The sequence below is a fragment of the Macaca thibetana genome, chromosome 3, assembly GCF_024542745.1.
Source record: "Macaca thibetana thibetana isolate TM-01 chromosome 3, ASM2454274v1, whole genome shotgun sequence".
Taxonomy (NCBI): Eukaryota; Metazoa; Chordata; class Mammalia; order Primates; family Cercopithecidae; genus Macaca; species Macaca thibetana.
This window is the reverse complement of record NC_065580.1, coordinates 53,634,864-53,662,524: the sequence shown is the minus strand read 5'-3', so window position 1 is coordinate 53,662,524 and position 27,661 is coordinate 53,634,864. Positions and strand designations below refer to the sequence as shown.

The window sequence follows — 27,661 nt, the reverse complement described above, 5'->3', positions numbered from 1 at the left end:
CCACATGAGGACACAGTGAGAAGGCAGCCATCTGTGAGCCAAGGAGAGAGGCTTCCGGAAAAAAAAAACAAACTTGCCGACACCTTGAGCTTGGGACTGCTAGCCTTGAGAAGCATATGAAAATTAATTTCTGGGCCGGGCGCGGTGGCTCACGCCTGTAATCCCAGCACTTTGGAAGGCCGAGGCGGGCGGATCACAAGGTCAGGAGATCGAGACCATGGTGAAACCCCGTCTCTACTAAAAATAGAAAAAAATTAGCCGGGCGCAGTGGCGGGCGCCTGTAGTCCCAGCTACTCGGGAGGCTGAGGCCGGAGAATGGCGTGAACCCGGGAGGCGGAGCTTGCAGTGAGCCGAGATTGCGCCACTGCACTCCAGCCTGGGTGACAGAGCGAGACTCCGTCTCAAAAAAAAAAAAAAAAAAAAAAGAAAATTAATTTCTGTTAAGCCACCTGGTCTGTGGTATTTTGTTATAGAAGTCCTAGCAAACTAATACACTGTGTTACCATATTTAAAATGAGTTATATATATATTGGAGACCAAATTTCCACAGCATACAGACTTGCTGTGGTGTGTAGCCACTTCCATTTTTAAGAAAAGCTTTGGCACCTTGCCGATCCCCAGAGATCCAGTCTCTGCTATATTTACCTTCCTGTGAGAAAATCAGACCGGTCTCAGGTTTAGTCAGTCTCCAGGAATTGAGAGCTACCAGTCTGGCAAAACCAACCTCTGCAACCACGTCAAAGATAAAGTATAGGCTTTCAAAAGAGAAAGTTAATTTTTATATTTTCAGCCACATGGATTGGTAACTCTCAACTGCATGCGAATCATTTACTTATGGAATTTTCATCTTGAATTATTAGCACTATGCATGTGGGGGTCAAAAAAATTAATTCATCCATTGCCTAAGAAAACTATCCTCACGGCCTGGCACAGTGGCTCATGCCTGGAGGAAACAAGGCACCTCCTATCCGTGATCGGTGGTTTTATTTATTTATTTATTTTTTTGAGACGGAGTCTTGCTCTGTTGCCAGGCTGGAGTGCAATGGTACGATCTCGGCTCACTGCAACCTGCCTCCTAGATTCAAGCAATTCTCCTGCCTCAGCCTCCTGAGCAGCTGGGACTACAGGCGCACACCACCACGCCCAGCTATTTTTTGCATTTTTAGTAGAGACGGGGTTTCACCATGTTGGCCAGGATAGTCTCTATCTCTTGACCTCATGATCTGCCGCCTTGGCCTCCCAAAGTGCTGGAATTACAGCCGTGAGCCACACTGTGCCAGGCCAATCGGTGATTCTTTGGGAGGCTGAAGTGTGAGGACTGCTTGAGCACAGCAGTTCAAGACCAGCCTGGGCAATATAGTGAGACTCTGTTTTTAAAACCTAATAAAATTAGCCTGGCATTGTGGCATATGCCTGTAATCCTAGCTACTCGGGAGGGTAAGGTGGGAGGAATGCCTGAGCCCAGGAAGTCAAGGCTGCAGTGAGCCATGGTCATACCATCATTCACTCCAGTCTGAGTGATAGAGTGAGACTGTCTAAAAAAAAAAAGAAAGAAAAACTATCATTGGGAGGAGCGTTTGCTTCCGTGCTCCTCCTGCTCCTTTTTCCATTAGCATGGAAAAAGGAATATACATTTCTGTTGCTTTGATTTTGTATAGGCACAACAACAGTAACTCACCTTAAGTATCTGGAGAGTACATTAATAGCATCCATGGTATCTTTGTTTTCCTTGTATAGCACAAAGTGGCAGTAACTTCCCCTAGATTTTGGCCAAGAATGTTTTCTTGGATCTTGAAAGCAAAAAAATTAACGTTATATACACCATAGTAAAAGTTATGTGTAAGAGCTCATTTTTCGCTATAGAACCTTTGAGTGGGAAATCAGTTCTAGTCTGATAAAGAAATATAGGTTAAGTGGTTATAGCTGTGTGGACTAGAGGTATTACATTTCCTATAATTGGACACTTAATATTATCTATCCATATTAAAAATAAAAAGCTAAAATGTGGCTGGGCACGGTGGCTCACATCTGTAATCTCAGGACTTTGGGAGGCCAAGGCAGACAGATGGCTTGAGCTCAGGAGTTCAAGACTGGCCTGGGCAACATGGCAAGACCCATCTCCACTAAAAATAGCCAGGCATGGTGATGCACACCTGTGGTCCCAACTACTCAGATGGCTGAGGTGGGAGGATCACTTGAACCCGGCGGGTGGCGGCTGCAGTGAACCGAGATCATGCTACGGCCCTCCAGCCTGGGTGATACAGCAAGACCCTGTCTCAAAAAATAAATAAAAGAAAAATATTTTAAATTAAAAAACAGAACATAAAAAAATTAAGCCAGGTTAAATGCTAACTTCTGAGCAGCTAGTGTTACTTCAGCTGTTCAATCCTGTGTTAAAAAATCTAAGATTTAGGCCGAGTGCGGTGGTTCATGCCTGTAATCCCAGCACTTCAGGAGGCTGAGACAGGCAGATCACCTGAGATCAGGAGTTTGAAACCAGCTCAGCCAACATGGTAAAACCCCGTCTCTACTAAAAATACAAAAATTAGCTGGGCGTTGTGGCGGGTGCCTGTAATCTCAGCTACTTTGGAGGCTGAAGCAAAAGAACTGCTTGAACCTGGGAGGCGGAGGTTACAGTGAGCCAAGATCATGCCATTGCACTCCAGCCTGGGCAACAAGAGCGAGACTCCGTCTCAAAAACAAAAAAAAAAAGTATGCATGTATATATATACATATATACACACACATATATAGACACACATACATATATATGATTTAGATTTAAGCTGCTCAAAGTGTGTATATTTTTATTTAAGTACTTTGGGAAAAATATGTAAGCCCAAACTGCACTTTACAGACACTGTACAATAACATTCATGAGTCTTTTGTGGCATAGAGCTGCAGTTGTTACTTAAACAATACATCTAGTTCATCTGATTACTGTAACTCCACGAAAGAAAAGCTGAAAAAATGTTTCATACAACAATTCCTAGAAAGAGTCCTCTTCTTTTAAAAACAATCCTTTCTCATGAACTCATGAATCCTTTATCTTCAGAGGCTTAAGATACTGCTGGTACTGAAGTTGGTACTTTCGATACCTGGCTTTGTCAAGGCAAAAGCACTGTTTGGTAAGTTAGTGATTTAAGCTACAATGAAAAGAACAAAAGAATCCATAAACCATTTCAGAAAACTGCCATAGCATGTATGCCTAGTGAATCACCCTTCCTTCTTGATAAATATGTGAGTTTTTTCTGTCTTGGACAGAAAAGTATTACAAGTATTTCTTTAGTTCTTGGTGTGAATTCCTCACAAGTTCTTCAGAAAACTGTTGAGTAGGAATATCATTTTCGGTTTTCCTTCCAGCTCATTATCAGTTAAGCAAAGTTGTCTATACTTAGTACTTGTGACAAAATCTTTGGCATTTCACTTTATCTACATGAAACGCCAAATGCTCTTACCTGCTGCAGTTCTGACCTCTGTCCAAATGCACAGCATAAAGAGCACAAAAGAGCAATGTTTAATTGATAATATTAAAGTGCTTTAGAGGTGAACATGCAAATGATCGCATGATAAGTTTACACTGAGGACTTCTACAGCACCCGGTAGTTATACGGTGGGTTAACAGCGATTTAGACATTAACAATGGAATGTTTTAGAGGCAAACAGTGAACAAGTAGAAAACTCTCCTACAGGTACAGCCTCCTTGTCTCAATCCCTTCACAATGGGCATGTTAGTTCATCCTCAGAGCTGCACTGTCTGTACCCATGGCCTGAAGCAAAAGGTTTAAGGATAGTAAATGCTTCCCCAAAAAGAGATTTGTTTTCTTAAATATGGAAGGACATGTACCAAAATGCTATTTGTATCTTTTCTTTTGATAGTGAGACTACAAGTAATTATTGCTTTGCTTTGTACTTTTCCGGGTTTCATGAATTTTTTGCATTGAATTATAAAGGCTTTTAAATTTGAAAAATGTTAAATATTATAGAAAACAGCTAAGTTCTTTACAGATTAAAAAAGATTTAAGAGATGACTTAAGAGGCTTATCAATGAGTGCAATGTTCTGACCTTGTTTTTAACATTCTTTGAACAAGCCATCTGTATATAAGACAGACATTTTTGAGATACAGCAAAACCAAATATGCAATAGGTATGTGATAGGAAGAAATTATTGTTGATGTTTTTGGATGTGTTAATAGTTTGGGGTTTCAGTCCTCATCTGGCAAATACATACTTAAATATTTATGAGTGAAAAGCCATGCTATGTAGAATTTCCTTTAAAATGCTCCAGCAAGAAAAAAAAGTAGGAAGAATAGATCAATAAAACAACAGAATGTTGATAATCTTTAAGATGGTTTATGGGTACATAGGTTCCATATATTATTTCCTCTATTTGTCTGCAAGTTTGAAAATGTCCATAATAAAAACTTTAAAAACACTTGTGATAAAAGCTGAGGAAGTGTAGCTACATTTTTCTCAACTACCTCTTCAGAGTATTCATAATAAGTATAATGGCAAGAAATAAATGAAGCCACAAGACTCAAAAACTAAATGCTGCTATACCTTAAGAGAAACCATGACAACAGAGTATGAGTTTTGGCTCACAAGCATGCATCTTCTATTTAGCAAATCCAAGCACTGAGCATGCATACAATTATCTCCTTTGCAAACAACAGATACAAGTATGTATTCTTTTTCTAAGTGCACTCAATATAAAAAATAGTTAAGTATATGCATTGATTAACTGGAAATATTTTAAATAACAGAAAAATCAATGAGTCTCCATTTATTTTGGGCAATTTGTGTGACTTTATAAAATTCCACCCCCTAAGAATGCTAAGCAGCATATACTTAGCTTTATGAGTGAATTTAAAATAACTTGCAGACATTTTTGAGACACTGATTTATACTGCAAATGCACAGAATTCCCAAGCTGGGTAATATGATTCCTATTTGAAGAAGGCTGCTTCCAGCTTCTGAGGGCCTGACAAGGCAGTCCCAGTCTAGCAGAAATGGAAACCAGATAAAAGGGAAACCAAGTTCAGGAAGTTTCATTTATTGAGCACGGAGATCTCCATGAATAAGGAAGGAAAAATGTTTCTAGCTGAGAAAGATGAAAAGATGGGGTAGCATGCAGAACATTCTTTCCTTCTTATTCAAGGTCATTCCCACCATCGCACCCCTGTACACCAACCTTCAGTTTTTTCAGGGATTCTACTCCACCCATTACCTTTAGTTTGTTATTCTCCTCCCTGAATTTTCACCTTCCCTCTCCGTTGTCTCTTTCTTTTTTGAAAACATACATTTTTCTTTTTATACAGATAAGGTTTTGGCCAGACTGGTCTGGAACTCCAGGCCTCAAGTGATCTGCCCGCCTCGGCCTCCCAAAGTGCTGGGATTATAGGCGTGAGCCACTGCGCCCGGCCCTCCATTGTCTCCCTTGCATATATAAATAACTCACAGCTCTTCCATCTTAAAAGCCTAACCCATGTTCCTCTCTCCTTAATCATGTTCCCTTCTTCTCCTCTTTGCAGGTTATTCAAAAAAGCAGTCTGTATAAACTACCTTCCATCTCGACCTACTGTGTAAACTGGTTTCCAACCTCATCATTCCACTAGAATGCTCTGCTGAAAAAACACCAACAACTTCCATGTTGCTAAACTGATAGACAGGCTTCAGAGTAATTATCTTGCTGGATCTACCTGTAGCATTTTCCATTGCTACAGGAATGGAAGCAATGGTAGTCCACTGACCACTCTGATTATTGCGATTCCCTATTCCTGTGGATTCCATAATACCAGTCTTTCCCAGAGAGCTTCTTTGTACCTGTCTGGCTCTTCCTTCTGAGTCTCTATGGATTCCTACACACAGGGATCCCTCCTGGGGACAATTCAATTCAGAAAGTATAGAGAACCTATACATATCACATGGCTGAATTTTCTTTTTTTACATAAAGTCTTTAACAATTATGTTCTTAGAGGCATTTGGAATGTATACTATCTGTCTCAAAATATAAATTATCAGTAATGTTATAATAGTTTAGATTATAACATTTAGATAGTATTTTCAAAAAAAGACCATATATACACTTTGGTAGGTAAAGCAATGTGCCCTATGAGACTGGCTGAACACATAAAATAATGTCTGAGTTTAAATAGTTGGTAATTTGTGGTGTTTGGGCACCATGATTTAGAATCTACCACATCTATGTTTTAGGATGCACAGTTCTATCTGAGAAAAGTTCAGGTTAAGAATATTGTGGGCCGGGCGCAGTGGCTCAAGCCTGTAATCCCAGCACTTTGGGAGGCCGAGACGGGCGGATCACGAGGTCAGGAGATCGAGACCATCCTGGCTAACACAGTGAAACCCCGTCTCTACTAAAAAATACAAAAAACTAGCCGGGCGAGGTGGCGGGCGCCTGTAGTCCCAGCTACTCGGGAGGCTGAGGCAGGAGAATGGCGTAAACCCGGGAGGCGGAGCTTGCAGTGAGCCGAGATCGCGCCACTGCACTCCAGCCTGGGTGACAGAGCCAGACTCCGTCTCAAAAAAAAAAAAAAAAAAAAAAAAAAAAAAAGAATATTGTGAATCTGCTAGATAATGTATAACCCACCAATAACAATTTATATCAGGATCTGGTAGTAATACAGCTAAAAAAAAATTGTAAATTACAAAGCTTTGTAATGATACTTTAAAAGCTAAATCATTCAAATGCTAGGCAAGACGGCTCAGGAGGCCAAGCTGTCACTGGTAGAGGGCCATGAACAATAATCTCTGGATACCAGCTCTTCTTCCTTTCCTAGGGGTGTTCACTTTAGGCCACTCTCAGCTTGGGAAGAGTGGGGTCTGTAAAAGATGAATGCAGGCCAGGGGTGGCCTTCCATGAGGAGGTGGGAGAGAACAGCTCAGATGGCAGAGATTTAGTCCATCTTTGAATAAATGCCACAACACCACAAGCTCAAGAAGTGTGGTTCTCTCTACAAGTGGGGTTGATCCAATCTGACTTCCTTCTTGCTTCTTTTTAAAGTGAGAAATTCCTATCTTACTGAAGGTGCCCAAAGGAAAATGGGGAAGGGTGGTTCACATGACACAGCTCTACAGCTCAGCACTTCACTTGTAGAATCTTAAGGAAACTTTGTAACAACAAAAAATGAAAGGTAGGTGTGGCATAAGCAGAGAAAACGTGGATAAAAACACCACATGAGAGACCTGGCACCGTGTTTAATGAAGGGGATGGGTAGAAAGACTGTAATGGCTGCTTCGGTCTGAAAATGTCCTCCCATCCTCTCACAAAACCTAGCATCCTAAGAAATGATTATTACTTCCAAAAAGCCACCTGTCAAAAAAAACAGTTTTTGCTTTTTCCAATCTGCTTCCTCACGACCACACCAAGCAGAATAAGACCTTGCCTTGTCTTCCTGCCTTCATAATGGGCAGCACTGCTGACCAACGTGGGCTGTTTCTTGACAAAAAGTAACTCCCTGGCAGCCTTCCCAACTGGGTTCCCTGACAGAATTAGGACCAAGTGCCCCAAGGCATCGCTGTCTGTAGCAAGTCACCTCTCCTCTCCATCTAGAGTAATTACTACCTATACACTATCCTTGGGAGAACTGAACCAACAGTGGCTCAAACCACTTTCCACTGGGCGTACTCCTCTTTGAACAACCTTGGCTGAGAAAAGGCTGCTCCAGTGATATTTTACACCATGACCTAGACATTAAAGAAACATACAGCAACCACATCATTGTTTGTGAAGCAAAAAGTAATTGACAACTCATGCCCCAAGCAGTTCCAGGACATATCATCTGGCTTTTCTTTTCAGTGTTCACCGAAAACTGGCCTCTGATCCCCACCTCTTCCTCCGGAACTGCTTAGGTATCTCATTCTATAGCACTATCCAGACTTGCTGACTTGACTAGATTATTTCTTCAGGCACAGCTAAGCTTTTCTCCTGTTCTCTTTTTTGTTACACCCTCTCATTTCACTAGAAACATGGTTATAAGCAATTAAGGCTTCATCCATCACAGTATTAACTGTTGAATTAACCTAAAAGAATACTGACAGAGCCCTAATAAACAAACAGGTTTTTGTCATATGGTCTTAGAATTTTGCCCCAACATATATATCTGGGAATAACTGTTCATTAATACAGGTCACCACTGGTAGGAGAGGAGGGTAAGGAAGTAACTTTTTCTTGTTGTAATTTTCATTTAAATTTTATCTGTCAATTTGGTAGGTAAAAGAAAAAAATTACCTAATTTTCCTGAAAGGTTATATGCAAATAGAAACTTTTGTGGCTGTAGAAAACACAGATATTTATCAGAACATAAATATCGGTCACTCATTGGGAATATGCCCATTTCAAATGAATGACAGACGACAAAAGATGGGCTGAGACAAAAGGGTGTCTTTCCATATATTCTGTATTTTTTATGTGTGACTGAAGAAGATACAGTTGGAAAGCAAAAGCTCTTTCAATATAGGGGCCTGGCAAAAAATAAGCCTCTTTCAATATAGGGGCCTTGGCTGGGCGCGGTGGCTCACGCATGTAATCCTAGCACTTCGGGAGGCCAAGGTAGGCAGATCACGAGGTCAGGAGATTGAGACCATCCTGGCTAACACAGTGAAATCCCGTCTCTACTAAAACTACAAAAAAATTTGCCAGGTGTGGTGGTGGGTGTCTGTAGTCCCAGCTACTAGGGAGGCTGAGGCAGGAGAATGGCGTGAGCCCGGGAGGTGGAGGTTGCAGTGAGCTGAGATGGTGTCACTGCACTCCAGCCTGGGGGACAGAGGGAGATTCTGTCTCCAAAAAAAAAAACACAAATATATAGGGGCCTCGCAAAAAATGTGCCACTGGGATAGGTGACAAGCATTTTTTGTTCATCTGAAAGCTTTCTTTCCTCCATGAAGAACACAGAATGAGCAATAATGCTTCTATTTTCTTCTTGAATTGCCACTCAGTATGCTCTGCTCTTCAGGGAACATATCAAATTCCTAAGACTCTCAGGCACTACTATAATTTCAGCAAATCTTTACTCACATAGAAGACCTAATGCCCCTTGCCAGGCAGGCTGCTGGGCTGCACTGGCATCTGAAGTGACAATACTCACCCTCTCTGAAGGAGGGACATGATCAATATTGTTCTCTGAGCAGCACTACAGTAGCCCTTGAACATGAACAGGCAAGGCTAACGAGGAGCCGGGCCTGCCGCTCACGGCTGCCTGGCAGAAGAAGCCGCCCATAGACACCTACTTGCCAAAGCCTTTTTCCCAGCTGCGTGGTAGGCTACAATGTATTTCTTCCCCTCCCTATCCTCTGTTTTTGTCTCTAATCCTGGAAACAGAGATTTGATAGCCTGATGGATGACGGTTCTTTTCTCTTTGGTGTCCTCGATAACCTATTAAAAAAACAGATAGCAACACCACTAAGTTAACAAACATTAAATAGGGAAGTAATACAGTGAATTAGTAAAAACGCTGCTCACCTTATTAACTACTCAAAATAACAAAAGTGCCTGCGTACAATTTCAAAAATCTTTTATTTTTATTTTTTGACAGAGTCTTGCTCTGTCGCTCAAGCTGGAGTGCAGTGGAGTGATCTCAGCTCACAGCAACCTCCGCCTCCTGGGTTCAAGGGATTCTCCTGCCTCAGCCTCCTGAGTAGCTGGGATTACAGGCATGTGACACCATGCCTGGCTAGTTTTTGTACTTTTAGTAGAGATGGGGTTTCACCATGTTGGCCAGGCCGATCTCAAACTCCTGGCCTCAGGTGATCCATCTGTCTCGGCCTTCCAAAGTGCTGAGATTACAGGCGTGAGCCACCATGCCCAGTCTCAGAAATATTTCAGAGCTTCCCAATATTGCAAATCCTGGGAGCCTGTTGATGGAGCACATCCATCTGCCAGACACTGTACAAAGTACTTCGGTCATCATTTTATTTAACCTTTGTAATCTCTCCATCATAACACCATTATATCTATTTAGAAGTGAGGAATTGTGTCTACGGCTATATAGCTGGAAGGTGGTAGAGCTGGATTTGAAATCCAGGCTGTCAAACCCAGGAGCCACCAACCCAGATGCTCTCTCTCAGGGTCTCTGCTGGACAGACACCTTAGGCTCCTACGTGAAAATGCAGGCAAAACTAGGCCTTTTGGTATGTCAGAAGCTCAGTCCTTAGAACAATCCAACCTACAGCTGCTTCCTATTGAATTCTATTCTAAATTATTTTATAATGAAGTTCTAGCACATGGGTTCACAGTAAAATCAACATGATATAAACGCACTAGTTACATGATATTTTCAGTTTGTGAGTGCATCTCATACTGAGACATTTTCCCTCTTTACTAAACATAACCATAAATGTGTATATATATGCCTATTTTAAGAATCGAAAAAAAATTCACAAAGTAAGATTGATACTTACTATTTGCAATGCACAAATATTTTCTATTTTATTGTTATTATAATATATATTTTTTGAGACAGGGTCTGGCTCTGTCACCCAGGCTGGAGTGCAGTGATGCGACCTTGGCTCACTGCAACCTCTGCCTCTCAGGCTCAAGCCATCCTCCTATCTCAGCCTCTCCAGTAGCTGGAACTACAGGCATGTGCCTCCATGCCCAGCTAATTTTTTTTTTTGAGAAGGAGTGTGGCTCTGTCGCCCAGGCTGGAGTGCAGTGGCCGGATCTCGGCTGCCTCCGGGGTTCATGCCATTCTCCTGCCTCAGCCTCCCGAGTAGCTGGGACTACAGGCACCCGCCACCTTGCCTGGCTAGTTTTTTTGTATTTTTTAGTAGAGACGGGGTTTCATCGTGTTAGCCAGGATGGTCTTGATCTCCTGACCTCGTGATCCGCCCGTCTTGGCATCCCAAAGTGCTGGGATTACAGGCTTGAGCCACCACGCCCGGCCCCAGCTAATTTTTTTATGTTTTGTATAGATGGCGTTTTCGCCATGTTGCCCAGGCTGGTCTCGATCTCCCAAATTCAAGCGATCTGCCCACCTCAGCTTCCCAAAGTGCCGGAATTCCACGCCTGAGCCACTGTGCCCAGCCCTTATTTTATTTCATTTTTTAAAAATGCTGGTTGAGATCCACTACTAAACTGATTTCATGACCCATTAATGGGTTGTAACCTGCAAGCTGAAAACATCAAGATACACTGCAACTGCTACTAGCTAAACTTGACGAAACTTTTTTTTTTTTTTGAGACGGAGTTTCGCTCTTGTTACCCAGTCTGGAGTGCAATGGCACAATCTTGGCTCACTGAAACCTCCACCTCCTGGGTTCAAGTGATTCTCCTGCCTCAGCTTCCTGAGTAGCTGGGATTACAGGCACATGCCACCACGCCCGGATAATTTTTTGTATTTTTAGTAGAGATGGGGTCTCTCCATGTTGGTCAGGCTGATCTCGAACTCCTGACCTTAGGTGATACACCTGCCTCGGCCTCCCAAAGTGTTGGGATTACAGGTGTGAGCCACCGCGCCCAGCAACTTGATGATACTTCAAGAAAATAAAAAATGAAAAAAACCCACCGAACTACATTACAATTACAGGTAAATGACTTCTTCAGAGCAAAAAGTGAGTCTAGATCTGAAATTACTGATAGCAAGGAGAATGATAGTTTGTGTATATGAATACATGTTTAGACCTCAAAAACTCAGAAAGTCCTTCATCTTCATTTTACAAATGAGGAAACTTGCCCATAGTTTATGCCTTTTAAACATAAAGACTTTCAGTAGATGGGAAAACCTCAGTTTTTAAGACAATAGTAAATATTACCACATGTATACAAAAATACATATTATAAGCCTAAGATAAACCTCTGCATTGTTCAAGCAAAGGAAACCTGGACCATCCTTCTGGATTGCTCTAGAAATCTGCCAGAAATTTTCTTCTTGGCATTGCTAAAGGTTTTGTCTAAAGATTTTGTCAGTAATTGAAGATTTCTAACATTGCAATACCACACACTTTTGGAAAGCTCAGGTGGGAAAGGAGACAAGGGGCAGATAATGAATTCTGAAAAGTTGTAGTACACTTACTAAGTAGAAGTGATGGGAGGGGAAATTTCAGACAACCAAAAACCCCGTAACATTAAAATGTAGTACAAAATTAATTTAACATAATTTTTTTTTTTTTTTGATATGGAGTCTCGCTCTGTCGTCCAGGCTGGAGTGCAGCGGTATGATCTCTGCTCACTGCAACCTCTGTCTCCTAGGTTCAAATGATTCTCTTGCCTCACCCTCCCAAGTAGCTGGGACTACAGACCCGCGCTACCATGCCCAGCAATTTTTTTGTATTTTTAGTAGAGATGGGGTTTTGCCATGTTGGCCAGGTTGGTCTCAAACTCCGGACCTCAAGTGACCCACCCACCTTGGCCTCCCAAAGTGCTGGGATTACAAGTGTGAGTCACCGTGCCCAGCGAACAAAAGTTTTAACAACAACATTTACTATTCTGTTTAGTAGCTGAGCTCTTCTTTTCTTCAAACAGCAGAATCGACCCAGGATGGGCAAATAAATGCTCCCCTACTTCCTTTCCCCATTTTTTCCCCTTCCCAGAGTCCCAACTGAGACCAAGAAGCTGTTGAAGCCAGAATCTGACCTGGGTGACACACCTGACAGGCAGCAAATGGTGGTCCTGTTACAAGAGACATGGTACAATTGTTACTCTGTGATTCTAAACAACACATGTTGTTGTTAATTTGTGGTCCCTAAATTTTTTTTCAGAGATGGTGTTTCACTATGTTGTCCAGGCTAGTATTCAATTCCTGGGCTCAAATAAACCTCTGGCTCCAGCCTTCAGAGTAGCTAGGACTTCGGAGTAGCATGTAACACTGTACCCAAATAAAAATGTTTTTAAACAAAAATGTAACTTTTGGGGGGCTACAGTTTATCTGGGATACTAGTTATTTGCCCCAATAAAAAAAGTTTTTAGTGTAATACCCTTTAGATCCAATAGAGCAAAGTCACCCTTTGTTAACCATTGTAATTTTTTCCATAAACACTTAACATCCACCCAAAAAGCAACTAAAATCCTAAAAAATTTTTCATATATTTTTGCATTATTTACCTCGATGGCAACACTGGTTTCCTTATTTTTGAAGAGCTGGAGCTCTTCCAATCGCTGCTTTTCTTCAGCTGTCAAAACTGTAAATATGTCTTCTGAAGGGTCCTTTAAAAGAACCATGAGAACTCACAATGAATCATACACAGAATTCAAGTTTAGTAAAGCTCTAAATTTCTAAATCTCTAGGAAGTGCTATTTTTATACAGTAGGTGACATTTGCTAAAGAGCTACTTCTACCTCCTCATCCACTGGAATGGACAAGTCATTCAAATGGCTGATCCGTCCATCTTTTCCTATTTCATGAACAACGAAGTCGGAGTATCTGATGAAAAGAAAACATGAACTTTCAGATAATTAACATCCTGTTTTCCATTAATTTTAGGATAAACTTGATCAACGGTAAGCCTTACTACTGTGCAAAACAAGGAATTAAAAAAAAACTTCAGCCGGGCGCGGTGGCTCAAGCTTGTAATCCCAGCACTTTGGGAGGCTGAGACGGGCGGATCACGAGGTCAGGAGATCGAGACCATCCTGGCTAACACAGTGAAACCCCATCTCTACTAAAAATACAAAAAACTAGCCGCGAGGTGGCGGGCGCCTGTAGTCCCAGCTACTCGGGAGGCTGAGGCAGGAGAATGGCGTAAACCCGGGAGGCGGAGCTTGCAGTGAGCTGAGATCTGGCCACTGCACTCCAGCCTGGGCAACAGAGCGACACTCCTTCTCAAAAAAAAAAAAAAAAAAAAAATTCAGTGCAAAATCACATGGAGTTATTTTTTCTGGGGTGTGTTTTGTTTGTTTTGAGATGGAGTCTTGCTCTGTTGCCCAAACTGGAGTGCAGTGGCTCGATCTCTGCTCATTGCAACCTCTGTGTCCTGGGTTCAAGTGATTCTCCTGCCTCAGCCTACCGACTAGCTGGGATTACTGGTACGTGCCACTACGCCCAGCTAATTTCTATATTTTTAGTAGAAATGGGGTTTCACCATTTTGGCCAGTCTGGTCTCAAATTCCTGACCTCAACTGATCCTTCCGCCTTGGCCTCCCAAAGTGCTGGGATTATAGGCATGAATCACCACACCTGGCCTTTTTTGGTTTCTTAATGAATGCCGAACCATACCTTGGCTTAAGTTTTATACGAGAACTTAAAGAAAAGACCCTCTTAGCTTCTAGAATATTCTTCCAGAGAAATGCAAAAACAAAAGCTTATTAACATTACCCTATGACTATTCAGAGAGTCCACACTACATTAAACTACAAAATATGGTGTATGGTTAATTCAATCAGAACCCAGTAAGTCTATCATGAACTAGCCTGAAGCTTACCTTTATGTTAAATATTTTATATGCATTATTCAAAATCCTCAACAACCCCAATGTGGCAATATGATCCATTTTTAAATTTTATTTTATTTTATTTATTTATTTTTATTTATTGATTTTTTAGATGGATTCTCGCTCTGTCGCCCAGGCTGGAGGGCAGTGGCGTGATCTTGGCTCACTGCAAGCTCTGCCTCCAGGGTTCATGCCATTCTCCTGCCTCAGCCTCCCGAGTAGCTGGGACTGCAGGCGCCTACCACCACGCTCGGCTAATTTTTTGTATTTTTAGTAGAGATAGGGTTTCACTGTGTTAGCCAGGATGGTCTCGATCTCCTGACCTAGTGATCCACCTGCTCAGCCTCCCAAAGTGCTGGGATTACAGGCGTGAGCCACTGCGCCTGGCCCTATTTTATTTTATTTTATTTTTTTGAGACAGTCTTGCTTTGTTGCCCAGGCTGGAGTGCAGTGACTCAATTCAGCTCACTGCAACCTCCGCCTCCCGGGTTCAAGTGATTCTCCTGCCTCAGCCTACCAACTAGCTGGAGTTACAGGCGCGTGCCATCATGCCAGGCCAATTTTTGTACTATTAGTAAAGACGGGGTTTCACCATGTTGGCCAGGCTGGTCTTGAACTCCTGACCTCAAGTGATCTGCCTGCCTCGGCCTCCCAAAGTGCTGGGCTTACAGGTGTTAGCCACCGTGCCTGGCCTGATCTATTTTTTAAATGAGGATGCTGAGGTTCAGAGAGGCTAAGTAACTATTAAGTAGCGAACTTCACACTGGGATCCACCTGGCCCCAAAGACTACCTTCTTCTATCATAGTTGTGGCACACTCAAATGAAAAAAGAGTTTAAGATTATAAAACAAACTCAGGAGGCCGGGCGCGGTGGCTCAAGCCTGTAATCCCAGCACTTTGGGAGGCCGAGACGGGCGGATCACGAGGTCAGGAGATCGAGACCATCCTGGCTAACACGGTGAAACCCCGTCTCTACTAAAAAATACAAAAAAAAAAAAAAACTAGCCGGGCGAAGTGGCGGGCGCCTGTAGTCCCAGCTACTCGGGAGGCTGAGGCAGGAGAATGGCGTGAACCCGGGAGGCGGAGCTTGCAGTGAGCTGAGATCCGGCCACTGCACTCCAGCCTGGGTGACAGAGCAAGACTCTGTCTCAAAAAAAAAAAAAAAAAAAAAAAAAAAAAAAAAAAAAACTCAGGAGAAAACCTGAAACCATTTAATGAATTTATTTATCTACTTATATATTTTTTGAGATGGAGTCTTGCTCTGTTGCCCAGGCTGGAACACAGTGATATGATCTCAGCTCACTGCAACCTCCACCTCCCACCTCCAAGCAATTCTCTCGCCTCAGCCTCCCGAGTAGCTTGGACCACAGGTGCCCATCACCACGCCCGGCTAATTTTCATATTTTTAGTATAGATGTGGTTTCACCACGTTGACCAGGCTGGTCTCAAACTCTTGACCTCAAGTGATCCACCCGCCTTGGCCTCCCAAATGCTGGGATAACAGGCGTGACCCACTGCGCCTTCATGAATGAATTTATTTGAAGCATGATTGTATCACTGCATGCCAGCCTGGGTGACAGAGTGAGACCCTCTCTCAAAAAAAGGGAAAAAATTAATTAATTAAAATTTTAAAATCCAAGGCTATTTATTCAGGTAGGTTTCCTTCATCCTATCCATTCCTTTTGACCAGCAGTATAAACAATCCTTGGAGACAGAAAGCTAAGAGGAAGAATATAAAGTTAATTTCTTTCTAAAGAAATCTAATACAATCAAAATAACTTTATATATAAACTAAATGTACCTTTCTTTTAAGATTCCTGAGAACCCTTGATGAGAACTCACAAACTTGGTGATGCCTACGTCAGCTTCAGTGAGTCCATGCTTCATCATGTCTGCAAAACTCTCTGATTCCTCCTCCTCCAACTCCTCTGAAAGTCCATCTTCCTCCTCCTCTTCCTCGTCTTCCAACTGAGCCTCAGAATTCTTTCCACCTTTCCCGGTACTAACAGTGTCAGGAGGCCCAGGCACGTCTTCACTGATGGACAGAAAGTCATTCTGTAGCCCAACTTGACCTTTGGTTAGACTGCATTCCGACAGCTTCTGTTTTTTTGTCTCCTCAGCTGGGACCCCACTGTCATTATCTTCGACAACCAGGGCCCCACGTTTCAGCGACACACCAGTCATTTCTGTCATCTCCATCTTTAAGGCTCCAAGAAAACATTTAAGAAAACCTGTTAGGGAAGAGTAGAAAGTAACAATTACCTATATAAAAGCTGGTTTCAGGCCAGGCGCAGTGGCTCAAACCTGTAATCCCAGCACTTTGGGGGAGCTTAAGGCAGGCGGATCACTTGAGGTCACAAGTTCAAGACCAGCCTGGCCAAGATGGTGAAATCTCAACTCTACTAAAAATTAGTTGGGTGTGGTGGTAGGCACCTATAGTCCCAGCTACTTGGGAGGCTGAGGCAGGGGAATCGCTTGAACCTGGGAGGCAGAGGTAGCAGTGAGTTGAGATCGTGTCACTTCACTCCAGCCTGGGTGACAAAGTGAGACATCGTCTAAAAAAAAAAAAGACAAAAGAAAAAGGAAAGAAGTTGGTTTCAGCAGATAAAGGCATAGTTGATGTTGTTCACAGGATCCTAAAAATCATTTATAGAAATAATTCTTCCTGATGTTAGCATATACTTTTTGTGGGACAGAAACTCGCCATAATACTTTCTGCATGGAATTTGACAGTGTGCATCACAAGCCTCAAAAATATGTATGCTGGGGCCAGGCACGGTGGCTCACACCTGTAATCCCAGTACTTTGGGAGGCTGAGGCGGGCGGATCACAAGGTCAAGATATCGAGACCATCCTGGCCAACATGGTGAAACCCCGTCTCTACTAAAAATACAGAAACTAGCTGGGTGTGGTGGCACCTGCCTGTAGTCCCAGCTACTTGCAGGAGAATCGCTTGAACCCAGGAGGAGGAGGTTGCAGCGAGCAGAGATCACACCATTGCACTCCAGCCTGGTGACAGAGGAAAACACCGTCTCAAAAAAGAAAAAAAAAAATGTATGCTCACCAGGCGTGGCGGCTCACACCTGTAATCCCAGCCCTTTGGGAGGCCGAGGCGGGTAGATCACCTGAGATCAGAAGTTCAAGACCAGCCAGGTCAATATGGTGAAACAGGCCGGGCGCGGTGGCTCAAGCTTGTAATCCCAGCACTTTGGGAGGCCGAGGCGGGTGGATCACGAGGTCAGGAGATCGAGACTATCCTGGCTAACATGGTGAAACCCCGTCTCTACTAAAAATACAAAAAACTAGCCGGGCGTGGTGGCGGGCGCCTGTAGTCTCAGCTACTTGGGAGGCTGAGGCGGGAGAATGGCGTGAACCCGGGAGGCGGAGCTTGCAGTGAGCCGAGATCACGCCACTGCACTCCAGCCTGGGAGACACAGCGAGACTCCGTCTCAAAAAAAAAAAAAAAAAAAAAATATGGTGAAACCCCATCTCTACTAAATATACAAAAATTAGCCAGGCATGGTGACGGGCACCTGTAATCCCACCTACTCAGGAGGCTGAGGCAGGAGAATCACTTGAACCCAGGAGGCAGAGGTTGCAGTGAGCTGAGATCGCGACACTGCGCTCCAGCTTGGCAACAAAAGCGAAACCTCATTCCAAAAAAAAATATATATGTATGCTTTTTGACCCAATAATACTACTTTTAGGGATTTATCTTAAGAAAATAATTAAGAAAATGCTTACAGTTTGAGCTCTAAGGATATTCATCTCCATACTTTTTTCCTTTTTTCAGTGACAAGGTCTGGCTCTTTCACCCAGTCTGGTGTGCAGTGGCATGATCACAGCTCACTGCAAACTCCAACTCCTGGGCTCAAGCAATCTTCCTGCCTCAGCCTCCCCAGCAGCTGGGACTACAGCAGCATGCCACCAAACCTGGCTAGTTTTTTAATTTTTATTTTTCTGTAAAGACTAGGTCTTGCTATTATTGCTCAGGCTGGTCTTGAACTCCTGGGCTCAAGCAATGCTCGCACTTCGGCCTCCCAAAGTATTGGGAATACAGGTGTGAGCCACCGTGCCTGGCCACAGTGCTTTTATATTAGCAAAACATTAAAAGCAACGAAGCTTGGGTACATAAACTGAACGATATGTAGCAACATTGACAAGAAACTGGGAAAGGTAGTTACCTCTAAGAGAGGGTCTAGAAGTGGTGGCTGGGGACAGAGGTGGGAAATTTGCTGTTCTCACTCATTAACATACTTGTATCATTTGAAGCTTGTTTGATACATATGTATTATCCTTTCGAAAAACTGTTTAAATATTGTGGCCGGGAGCAGTGGCTCACGCCTGTAATCGCAACACTTCGGGAGGATGAGGCAGGCGGATCACCTGAGGTCGGGAGTTCGAGACCAGCCTGATCAACATGGAGAAACTCTGTCTCTACTAAAAATACAAAATTAGCCGGGCATGGTGGCACATGCCTGTAATCCCAGCTACTCAGGAGACTGAGGAAGGAGAATCACTTGAAACCAGGAGTGGAGGTTGTGGTGAGCCAAGATTGCGCCTTTGCACTCCAGCCTGGGCAACAAGAGCAAAACTGCATCTCAAAAAAAAATAGTAATAATAATAAAATAAAATATTGTATAACCACTCTTACTGACATGAAAGCCATACCTATGCCATACCACATTAAAAAAAGGAATGGGGAGGTTATAGAGATATACTTCTGCAAGATGAAAAGTTCTGGATAGTGATTGCCTAACAATGTGAATATACTTAACACTACTGAACTGTACATGTGGTTAAAATGGCAAATTTTAATTTTATTTTTGAGACAGGGTCTCACTCTGTTGCCCAGGCTTTAGAGCAGTGGCACCATCTCAGCTCACTGCAACCTCTACCTCCTGGGCTCAAGCGATCCTCCCACCTCAGCCTCCCGGGTAGCTGGGATCATAGGCATGTACCACCACGCCTGGCTAATTTCTGTAATTTTTGGTAGAGACGGGTTCACCATGTTGGCCAGGCTGCTCTCGAACTCCTGACCTCAAGTGACCTCCCGACACTGGGCTCCCAAAGTGCTGGGATTTTAGGCGTGAGCCACCATGTCTGGCCTAAGTTGATGCTCTTGGTAAAATAAGGATAAAAACTTTTTCTATGTTAATTATATACAAGATACTGAAGTTAACATACTGATGAACCTAGTAAACATATCCATAAATAATGCAAATGAGCAGAAAATAAATACGTTATTTCTCCAAGGCATGGTAAACAAGAAAGCCACCTATATAAGCTTCTACAGAAAAATAATAATGATGATTAACAAAATTTTAAGAAACCATATTTGATCTTAACCCTGTTGTCTAAAATCAAGGACAAAAAGAAAAATCATAAAACAAGTACATTCAAACAGTAAAAGCAAAAAAGGATTATGACGGGAGGGTAAGTGAGCTAGGACCGCAGGGACAGTGTGCTTGCATGGCTCACAGGTGTCAAGGAGCCCCTAAAATAGTTCAGGAAGTGGCCAAGAAGATGGACAAGGAAGATAAGTCTTTCAAATAGAATAAAAGAGGAGTAGAAGAAACTCCCTGGGCTAAAAGCGACAGGGAAGGGCCCCCTGGTCACAGGTGGTATTAAGAAATCCAGCAAAAAGCCAGCTGTTCCTTGTATTTGAGGCGAAGGTGACCCTTGGTTCCATTCCTTTTTTTTTTTTTTTTTTGAGATGGAGTCTCACTCTGTCACCTAGGCCTGGAGTGCAGTGGCGGAGTCTTTGGCTCAACTGCAACCTCTGCCTCCCAAGTTCAAGAGATTCTCCTGCCTCAGCCTCCCTAGTAGGTGGTATTACAGGCGTCCGCCACTATGCCCAGCTAATTTTTTGTATTTTTAGTAGAGATGGGGTTTCACCATGTTGGCCAGACTGGTCTCGGCCTCCCAAAGTGCTGAGATTACAGGCATGAGCCAGTGCGCCTGGTCCCATTCCTGTTTAAACATCTGTATTCCCTGCCATAACATCTTTTGCCACCTATAGCTAGTTGAAGTATGGTCTTAGAGCCTGTTGTACACTTAAGAATAAATTTTCATTAAAAAAAAAAAAAAGTGGTTGGGCACTGTGGCTCAGGCCAGGCACGCTGGCTCACGCCTGAAATCTCAGCACTTTGGGAGGTTGAGGTGGGTGGATCACCTGAGTTCAGAAGTTCGAGACCAGATTGGCCAACACGGTGAAACCCCTCTCTACTAAAAAATACAAAAATTAGCTGGGTGTGAGGGCACACACCTGTAATCTCAGCTGCTTGGGAGGCTGAGGCAGGAGAATCATTTGAACCCAGGAGACAGAGGTTGCACTGAGTCAAGATCATGCTACTGTGCTCCAGCCTAGGCAACAGAGTGAGTCTCCATCTCAAACAAAACAAAACAAAACAAAGTATCATGACAGCTACAAAAAATAGGAGAGAAGGGATTGAAAAAAATATCAGTTAAAACAATTTCTGGTGGCCAGGTACAGTGGCTCACGCCTGTAATCCCAGCATTTTGGGAGGCTGAGGTGGGTGGATCACAAGGTCAGGAGTTTGAGACCAGCCTGACCAACATGGTAAAACCCTGTCTCCACCAAAAATACAAAAAATTAGCCAGGCATGGTGGCACACGCCTATAATCCCAGCTACTCAGGAGGCTGAGGCAGGAGAACCACTTGAACCTGGGAGGCGGAGGTTGCAGTGAGTCAAGACTGCACCGCTGCACTCCAACCTCAGTGACAGAGGGAGACACCGTCTCAAAAAAAAAAAAAAAAAAAAAAAATTTTCCTTTGAAAGACAAGAAATTAAATACAGAAAATGGAAGAAACTGAAACTGGAAAAGAAGTAGACCCCAACTGTAGTTACAGAAAAGTATACTTAATTTAAAGAAGAAGGCACTTATTCTTTGTCCTGAACAGGTGTAGTTAAAAAAAGAATGCTGGTTTATGAAATGCTGATATGATTTCACTCTCACCTTACAGCAACAAAACTACCCTCAGAAGTTTTGTACAAGTGAAGGAGACAAAAATGGACCAGGGCTTACACAAGGACCAGGAGAACACGCTGAACACAAAACCTAACCAAAGACTACAACGCCTGGGTCAAATTTTGTGGCGTGAGGAAGAGGAAGGAAAAGCAGGAGAAGGGCATTTGGGGTCACAGGTACAGCATGTGCAAAGGTATGGGGGCGTGGGAGCTCACAGAGTGCTGGAAGAGCAAAAGAACTCATCACCCACTGTGGGGGTTAGACATACAAAGAGAGTCTGGGGTTACAGCTCGGGAGGGGGTGGAGGCCACAGGAGGCTACAAGGAGGAAGTACATCCTGAAAACCAGACCAGCACTGGATTTGTAATTTACTAAGATTCTGTGGCACCCCTTTGAAGAGAAACTGGGGTTAGGCAGTAAGACCAGGTAAGAGGGTACAGCTGTAATCTAGGCAAGAAATTAATATAATCTGATCTAAGGCTGAAGCAAGGGAGATAGAAAAAGGCAACTTTCAAGAACATTTAGGAAGTAGTAGCACGGACAGAAGGTGACAATGGGGGAGGAAAAGACTTCAGGATGACTCGAGTGTCCATCCTTGGGGACAGTGGTGGTCTTCTGATATGAGGGCCCCAGAAAGAAGAGCAGGCATTGGAATATGAGCCCACCCATAGTCATGTGGTGTCGCAGGTACCTGGGGAGACATCCCGGTGGAGATGACCTGTGGGCACTCATCACACTGTGTCACACACGCCCTTACCAAAAACCTGCAATGGCTCCCCAAAGACCACACAAACTTCCCAGCTGGCATCACAGCTCTACCAGGAGATCCTGATGCCCTTCCAGAGGCCAGAACTCTCAGCAAGGAAGAAAGAGTGGCCAATAACAGCCATTCACACAGCTTGGCACAGGGAATTCACAGTCAGCAAAATATTCACCTCCTTCCCTTATGCAGAAAAAACATCAGGCCTCCCCCTCTCAACAATCTTGGAGCCAGATCTAGGTTTTGCCATTTACTAAGTGGGTGACTTAACCTCTCGAAGCCTGTTTCTTGTGAAAGTAAAACATGATGACTTGGCCAAAGGTCTGTAATAGCTCCTCTTATTCAACTGTTAGTCCTTAATAGTTATTATGGATGATTTACACAGCAGAACTGTATTGTTGCGTCCAGAGAAGTTTAAAAAAAGAAAAAAAGCGGGCCGGGCGCAGTGGTTCACGCCTGTAATCCCAGCACTTTGGGAGGCCAAGGCAGGTGGATCACCTGAGGTCAAGAGTTTGAGACCCGCCTGCCCAACAAGATGAAACCTCATCTCTACTAAAAATACAAAAATTAGCTGGGCGTGGTGGCAGGTGCCTGTAACCCCAGCTACCCATCGCACTCTAGCCTGGGGGATGAGAGCGAGACTTCATCTTAAAAAAAAAAACAAAAACTTCTGTTTCTTGTTTTCTGGGCTAATAATTAAACATGGTTCTCTCTTTGAAGTACCATTGAATCTTAAGAGATCCTCAAACACTGCCAATGGCACCAAATAAACAGTATGAACATAAACGGAATCTGGCCGGGTGCGGTGGCTCATTGTAATCCCAGCACTCTGGAGGCCGAGGCAGGCGGATCACAAGGTCAGGAGATCGAGACCATCCTGGCTAACACAGTGAAACCCCCTCTCTATTAAAAATACAAAAAATTAGTCGGGCTTGATGACGGGCGCCCGTAGTCCCAGCTACTCCGGAGGCTGAGGCAGGAGAACAACGTGAACCTGGGAGGCAGAGGTTGCAGTGAGCCAAGATGGTGCCACTGCACTCCAGCCTGGGCAACAGAGCGAGACTCTGTCTCAAAAAAAAAAAAAAAAGAAAAAAGAAACAGAATCTAAAAGCTGTAGGAATCCCCAAAACAGTTTTTAAGCCTTGAGAGAGATGTGACCATTATCTGAGTCACATATGGTTACCATTTCTGTTTCTCAGATTACAGATTGGCTCACTTTCATTTTTCCTGTTCTATACAATGACTAAAAATTCTTAATTAACGACCCTTATTAGAGAGGAACTTTCCCTTTGGTGTCCTGCTTATGCTCAAATCATATGACAGAAAACCCATAACTATTACACCTTCCCCAATGTACTCTCCCCAAAAAGAAACACTGCCTATAACCAATCAAATTGCAGTAACTACGTGCCAACCCTGTATGAAAAATGTTGTAATCCTGCTAAAAACTCCTGTCTCAGCCTATACAAAACTGAAACTTTCCTACTTCAGAACTTTGACTCTATTACTTTAGAACTGGTGTTTCTAGGTGGGACATCCTCAAACTGTGCACTTGAAAAATTTCTCTTTATACTAGATTCTGACGCTTTTAATTATTTTAGGTTGACAACAGGCCTTTAATTGCCAGTCTTTTTCTTGATATTTGTGGACATTTGTCTGATCTCTTTTTCTTGACATATCTAACTGCAAAGACAAGATCATTAACTAAACTCACTTTTAAATTTCAAATGAAATTACATTTTTCATTATTTAAGTCAATGGCCCTACCACAGACAAATTAATTTTTTTTGACACAGAGTCTTGCTGTTGCCCAGGCTGGAGTGCAGTGGCACAATCTCAGCTCACTGCAACCGCCAACTCCTGAGTTCAAGCAACTTTCACACCTCAGCCTCCTGAGTAGCTGGGCCCGGCTAACTATTTTATTTTATTTTTATTTATTTATTTATTGAGACAGGGTCTCATTCTGTCGCCCAGGCTGGAGTGCAGTGGCGTGTTCTCGGCTCACTGCAACCTCCACTTCCTGGGTTCAAACGATTCTCCTGCCTCAGCCTCCTGAGTAGCTGGGATTACAGGCGCCTGCCACCAAGCCAATTTTTTGTATTTTCAGTAGAGACGGGGTTTCACCACGTTGGTCAGGCTGGTCTCAAACTCCTGACCTGGTGATCTGCCCACCTCAGCCTCGTAAAGTGCTGGGATTACAGGTGTGAGCCACCGCACCTGGACTAATTTTTGTATTTTTAGTCAAGACAAGGTTTTACCAGGTTGGCCAGGCTGGTCTCAAACTCCTGCCCTCAAGTGATCCACCCACCCTGGCCTCCTAAAGTGCTGGGATTACAGGCGTGAGCCACCATGACCAGCCCAAATTAATTATTAAAGTATACATAGTACCAATGATTTTTAAATCACTTAATATATATTTTTCTAAGTTCTATCCTATAGGCCTAAAAGCTGAGAGCATATTTACTAGAAGAACTGTTCAAAGTTCTGGACTAGGAAAGGCAAAACTCAAACTACTGTCATTTTCATAAGCAGGAACTACATGAAAGGGAAGCTGAAATGGAATATAACTGTGTTTTTTTTTTTTTTTTTCTGAGACAGAGTTTTGCTCTTGTTGCCCAAGCTGGAGTGCAATGGCGCGATCTCAGCTCACAGCAACCTCTGCCTCCCGGGTTCAAGTGGTTCTCCTGCCTCAGCTTCCCGTGTAGCTGGGATTACAGGTGCCCACCACCACATCCAGCTAATTTTTGTATTTTTAGTAGAGACAGGGTTTCACCACGTTGGTCAGGCTAGTCTTGAACTCCTGATCTCAGGTGATCCATCCACCTCGACCTCCCAAAGTGCTGGGCTTACAGGAGTGAGCCACTGCGCCCGGCCTAGAATATAATTTTTAAATTGAGGGTTGCAGAGAGGAGAGAGAGAGGATCTTATGAACACAGAAGAGGTCTGAGAGAATTAAATTGGAAAGATAAAACAATCCTGACTACCCCGAGGTGAGAGGTCCAAGGAAATCAGTTTTGCAGTCAGGAAAGCCCAAGCATTCTACCTTGAATGAAGACGTAAAGTTACTACATGTGAAAAGCGGGGGAGAGGGCAGTTTTACGAGTTTTTTTTGACATATTTAAAAGAAAAAATTGTAAGAAAATATGCTGCACAAATACACTATCCATGAGAGTAATGATGGTATCTTAACAGTCAAGTAAAACTCCATAGATCAAAAGCCTGATGCTACAACCAGGAAGAGAATGAACTCCTCTGATACCTTCCCCAAGACTTAAAATCCTTGACATTTCTTTTTTTCTTTTTTTTTTTTTTGAGATGGAGTCTCTGCTACCTAGGCTGGAGTGCAGTGGTGTGATCTCTGCTCACTGCAACCTCCGCCTCCTGGGTTCAAGTGATCCTCCCGCCTCAGCCTCCGAAGTAGCTGGGAGTACAGGCATGTGCCACCACGCCTGGCTAATTTTTGTATTTTTAGTAGAGATAGGGTTTCTACCATGTTGGCCAGGCTGGTCTTGAACTCCTGACCTCAGGTGATCTGCCTGCCTAGACCTCCCAAAGTGCTGGGATCACAGGCACGAGCCACCACGCCCGGCCAATCCTTCACATTTCTTTGGAGGCAATGCTAAAATAATGTTTTTTTGTTTCCTCTGTACTCCAAATGAGACAAGTGAGAATACAAATAGTATAATTTTAACAATATTTTAAAACACTTTTCATTAAAATACTAGATTCACCAACTAAGCTTTAAAAAGTACTCTTAGCTGGGCATGTGTGCATGTAGTCCCAGCTAACAGGGCGGTTGAGGCAGGAGGATTGTGTGAGACCAGTTTAAGGCTGTAGTAAGTTATGATCACACCACTGCACTCCAGTCTGGGCAACAGAGGGAGACCTCATCTCTGAAAAAAATGCAGGCAGGCAGGTGGCTTGAGACCAAGAATTTGAGACCAGCATGGACAACATAGTGTGACCCTGTCTCTGCAAAAAATTAAAAAATTAGCCAGGCAGCCGGGTGCGGTGTCTCACGCCTGTAATCCCAGCGCTTTGGGAGGCTAAGATGGGCATATCACAAGGTCAAGAATTCAAGACCAGCCTGGCCAGCATGGAGAAACCCCATCTCTACTAAAAATACAAAAATCAGCCAGGCATGGTGGTGCGCCCCTGTAATCCCAGCTACTCCGGAGGCTGAGACAGCAGAATCACCTGAACTGGGGAGGTGGAGGTTGCAGTGAGTCAAGATCGTGCCACTGCACTCCAGCCTGGGTGACAGAGGGAGATTCTGTCTCAAAAAATAAATAAATAAAAATAAGCTGAGCAAGGTGGCATGCACCTGTAGTCCCAGTTACTTGTGACGCTGAGGTGGGAGGATCCATTGTGCCCAGGAGGTCCAGGCTGCAGTAAGCTGCGATGGTGCCACCACACTTTAGCCTGGGTGACAGAGAGACCCTGTCTCAAAAAATAAATAAATAAAATCCTCTACACCTATAACAAAAATTAAGTTTAGTATTTTCAAAAATTTAATATAACACTAACAACAGTCTCTTGTATGCTTGTTTGTTTATTTATTTATTTTCAAGACAGGGTCTCACTCTGTTACCCAGGCTGGAGTGCAGTGGTATGATCTTGGCTCAATGCAGCCTCGACCTCCCAGCTCAAGTGATCCTCCCACTTCAGCCACCCAAGTAACTGGGACTATAGGCATGTGCCACCACGCCTAGTTAATTTGTGTATTTTTTGTAGAGACAAGGTTTTGCCATGTTGCCCACTGGTCTCAAACTCCTAAGCTCAAGCGATCCACCTGCCTCAGCTGGGATTACAGATGTGCACCACTGCCCAGGTCAAACAGTCCCTTATTAATTAATTATTCCAAAAAAAAAAAATCAGAAAAACAGCCATTAGTCTTTTTTTATTATTTATTTATTTATTTATTTATTTTTTGAGATGCAGTCTCACTCTGTTGCCCAGGCTGGAGTGCAGTGGCGCAATCTCGGCTCACTACAGCCTCTGCCTCTCGGGTACACAAGATTCTTCTGCCTTAGCCTCCTGAGTAGCTGGGATTACACGCACCCGCCACCAAGCCAGGATAATTTTTTTTTTTTTTTTTTTTTTTTTTTTTTTGAGACGGAGTCTCGCTCTGTCGCCCAGGCTGGAGTGCAGTGGCGCTATCTCGGCTCACTGCAAGCTCCGCCTCCCGGGTTTACGCCATTCTCCTGCCTCAGCCTCCCGAGTAGCTGGGACTACAGGCGCCCGCCACCTCGCTCGGCTAATTTTTTTGTATTTTTAGTAGAGACGGGGTTTCATTGTGTTAGCCAGGATGGTCTCGATCTCCTGACCTCGTGATCCGCCCGTCTCGGCCTCCCAAAGTGCTGGGATTACAGGCTTGAGCCACCGCGCCCGGCCATTTTTTGTATTTTTAGTAGAGATGGGGTTTCACCATGTTAGCCAGGATTGTCTCGAACTCCTGACCTTGTGATTCACCTGCCTCAGTCTCCCAAAGTGCTGGGATTACAGGCCTGAGCCACTGCACCCAG

The 27,661-nt window shown here is 43.6% G+C and overlaps 1 protein-coding gene across 3 annotated transcripts in view; it reads right to left on the bottom strand.

The window, feature by feature from the left end:
* Nucleotides 1–27,661, bottom strand: part of PUS7 (pseudouridine synthase 7) — a 69,040-nt gene that overhangs the window by 38,570 nt on the left and 2,809 nt on the right. For 2 of the 3 annotated variants that reach the window (XM_050782704.1, XM_050782706.1), the window contains exons 2-7: nucleotides 16,185–16,614; nucleotides 13,293–13,377; nucleotides 13,059–13,160; nucleotides 9,248–9,392; nucleotides 3,459–3,476; nucleotides 1,679–1,790 (exon numbers count right to left, since the gene is read on the bottom strand). In XM_050782704.1, the coding sequence (XP_050638661.1) occupies nucleotides 1,679–1,790; nucleotides 3,459–3,476; nucleotides 9,248–9,392; nucleotides 13,059–13,160; nucleotides 13,293–13,377; nucleotides 16,185–16,614 (892 nt within the window). The remainder of the gene's footprint in view (nucleotides 1–1,678; nucleotides 1,791–3,458; nucleotides 3,477–9,247; nucleotides 9,393–13,058; nucleotides 13,161–13,292; nucleotides 13,378–16,184; nucleotides 16,615–27,661) is intronic. The other variant, XM_050782705.1, reaches the window with a different exon arrangement.